The following is a 2,128-nucleotide window of genomic DNA, read 5'->3' on the forward strand; positions in this document are numbered from 1 at the left end:
AGGAACGAGCTGGGTTCCTGCCGTGGGTGGGTTTGGGTTCTGCGGGGGTTGGTGGCTCCGCTCCCTGTGGCCATCCTGGGCGTGCTGGAGAGTGCCTGGGCATGTGCCAGCTGGGGCAGCGAGAAGGGGACACAGGCAGGGACAAGGCAGCGAGGAGAGTGTGCAGGCAGAGGCAGTGCGCAGCCCTCTGTCCCACACAGACAGACACTTGCCTGGGGAGCCTTTGCTCCCCCTCCACGCAGTCGGGCACCATCTGGAGCCTCTCCAGACCCCCCAGCACCCAGGAGGCTCGGGCTCTGCTGCCCCTTTTTGGTGAAGGCTTATCCCCACGTGGCATCCCTGGAGCCGAAGGCCACAGTCTGTCCCAGTGCCAGGGCTCACCCGAGGACCCTCCTCAGATAGGTGCCTTTCCTGGAAGGAGTTTTGCTCTGGGGGAGAAGGTCGTCCATACAGTAAATTGGGGGGTTGGAGGGGACGGGCTGCGGGCGAGGCCACGGTTTAAGATGCTGCCAGCACGACTCTGCCTTCCCCCAGCCCTGTCACTGCCTGTTTCAGGCACCCCGGGGCTGCTGCCAGCTGTGTGGAGGCTCTCCCAAAGCTCCTGGCCATGCCTGGAAGGGAAAATCCCACCCTTTCAGAGTGATTTTGGCTGTGTAGAAAGACCTGGAATCAGTGTTGGCGTCTGAGAGTGATCCTCAGCAGCAGCCAGGGCACTTGGCTCCTGCCCCCAGTGCTGCCCCCCCACCCGTAAGAGGGTGCCGGGCCCTGCTGCAACCCGGCTGCCGAAACACCTTCCCTGGGAGGGTTTTGCTGCAGGTGGGATTTTTGAAGGAGATCTCAGAAAGAGGGATTTGCTTTCTGCCAAACAGTCTTTCCTTGGGGGATGAACCCAATGTTTTTAGATGACCCCCCTGCTCTCTGCAGAGGGGAGAAGGTGCCGGTGTTGTTACTGCATCCACCGCCTGCCCTCGCCCCTGGCAGCACCCTCCGGCCCCACCGAAACCTGGCCCCATGCTGGCAACACCTTTGCGTGGCTCACAGAGGCGATGCACAGCCCGGGCAGCTCCGGGAAGCACCCGAGACGAATTGGCTTTGCACGGTGAGGCTGTTTGAGCCGTTTCCAGTGGACACCAGAAGCACTACCAGCACGGCAACATATAGCCCCCCCACTTGGTGCCACCCCCCTGACTAATCCCTGTGGTGCTGTGAACCCAGCAGTACAGACGAGGCCTTGTCACTGGAGGACAAAGATCTGAGGGACCGGGAGAGGAGAATGGCCAATAACGCCAGGGAAAGGGTGCGTGTGCGGGACATTAACGAGGCCTTTAAAGAACTGGGACGCATGTGTCAGATGCACTTAAAAACGGACAAAGCACAGACCAAACTGATCATCCTACAGCAAGCGGTGCAGGTCATTCTGGGCCTGGAGCAGCAAGTACGAGGTATGGTAACCGCTGGCAGGTGCAGTTCGGGGCCTTTCTCTCCCCCCTCCACCTCTGCGTGCATGTGTGTCTCTGTTGTGTCTCCTGCTTTTGGCGCAAGGTCGCGTGTCGCACCCCGCGGCAGGCTGAGCTTTCCAAAGCCCCGGCCCCGGGCTGGGGCTGAGGCTGCTTCCTCTTACCCTTCCTGGGAATTTGGCCCCCGCAGCCCATTAAGCAGCTTTGGAAAACTCAGTCCTCGGCTCCGGGAGCCAGCCGAGGCGCTCGGGGTTTTCTGTGAGCAGGCGCGTGGTGGTTTGGCCGGGCGAGGGGTTCAGCTCTAGCCGGGGTCCGGCCACGTTACCGCAGCCCCTGCGAGGAGCAGCCGGCAGAGAGCAGCTTGCACTGAGGCTGTTTCCTCGCATGGTCCCGTGTGTCTGTCCTGGGGCTCTGTCCTCGCTCTCTCTTGCGGATACTGCTGCCGTGCGCGATGCTGTTGCCCTCACTGAGGTCGCCTCCCTCCCTCCCTCCCTGCTGTCGGTGCAGAGCGCAATCTGAACCCTAAAGCAGCCTGCCTGAAGCGTCGCGAAGAGGAGAAGGTGTCCGGAGTCGTAGGAGATCCCCAGATGACACTTTCAGCTTCACATCCTGGTCTGGGAGATGGTCACAACCCTGTTGGACACATGTAAAGGTATCGTTCCCTACCCTGT

General features: G+C 61.3%; 1 protein-coding gene across 1 annotated transcript in view; it reads left to right on the forward strand.

The window, feature by feature from the left end:
• The window catches only part of TCF3 (transcription factor 3), a gene marked incomplete at its 5' end in the record, with an annotated part of 13,065 nt that extends 10,946 nt beyond the window's left edge, over window positions 1–2,119 (forward strand). The window contains 2 exons of the mRNA XM_010141665.1: window positions 1,219–1,442; window positions 1,965–2,119. Of these exons, the coding sequence (XP_010139967.1) occupies window positions 1,219–1,442; window positions 1,965–2,107 (367 nt within the window). The remainder of the gene's footprint in view (window positions 1–1,218; window positions 1,443–1,964) is intronic.
• Between the last annotated feature and the right edge of the window lie 9 nt (window positions 2,120–2,128).

The sequence above is a fragment of the Buceros rhinoceros genome, unplaced genomic scaffold (assembly GCF_000710305.1).
Source record: "Buceros rhinoceros silvestris isolate BGI_N320 unplaced genomic scaffold, ASM71030v1 scaffold29338, whole genome shotgun sequence".
NCBI lineage: Eukaryota > Metazoa > Chordata > Aves > Bucerotiformes > Bucerotidae > Buceros > Buceros rhinoceros.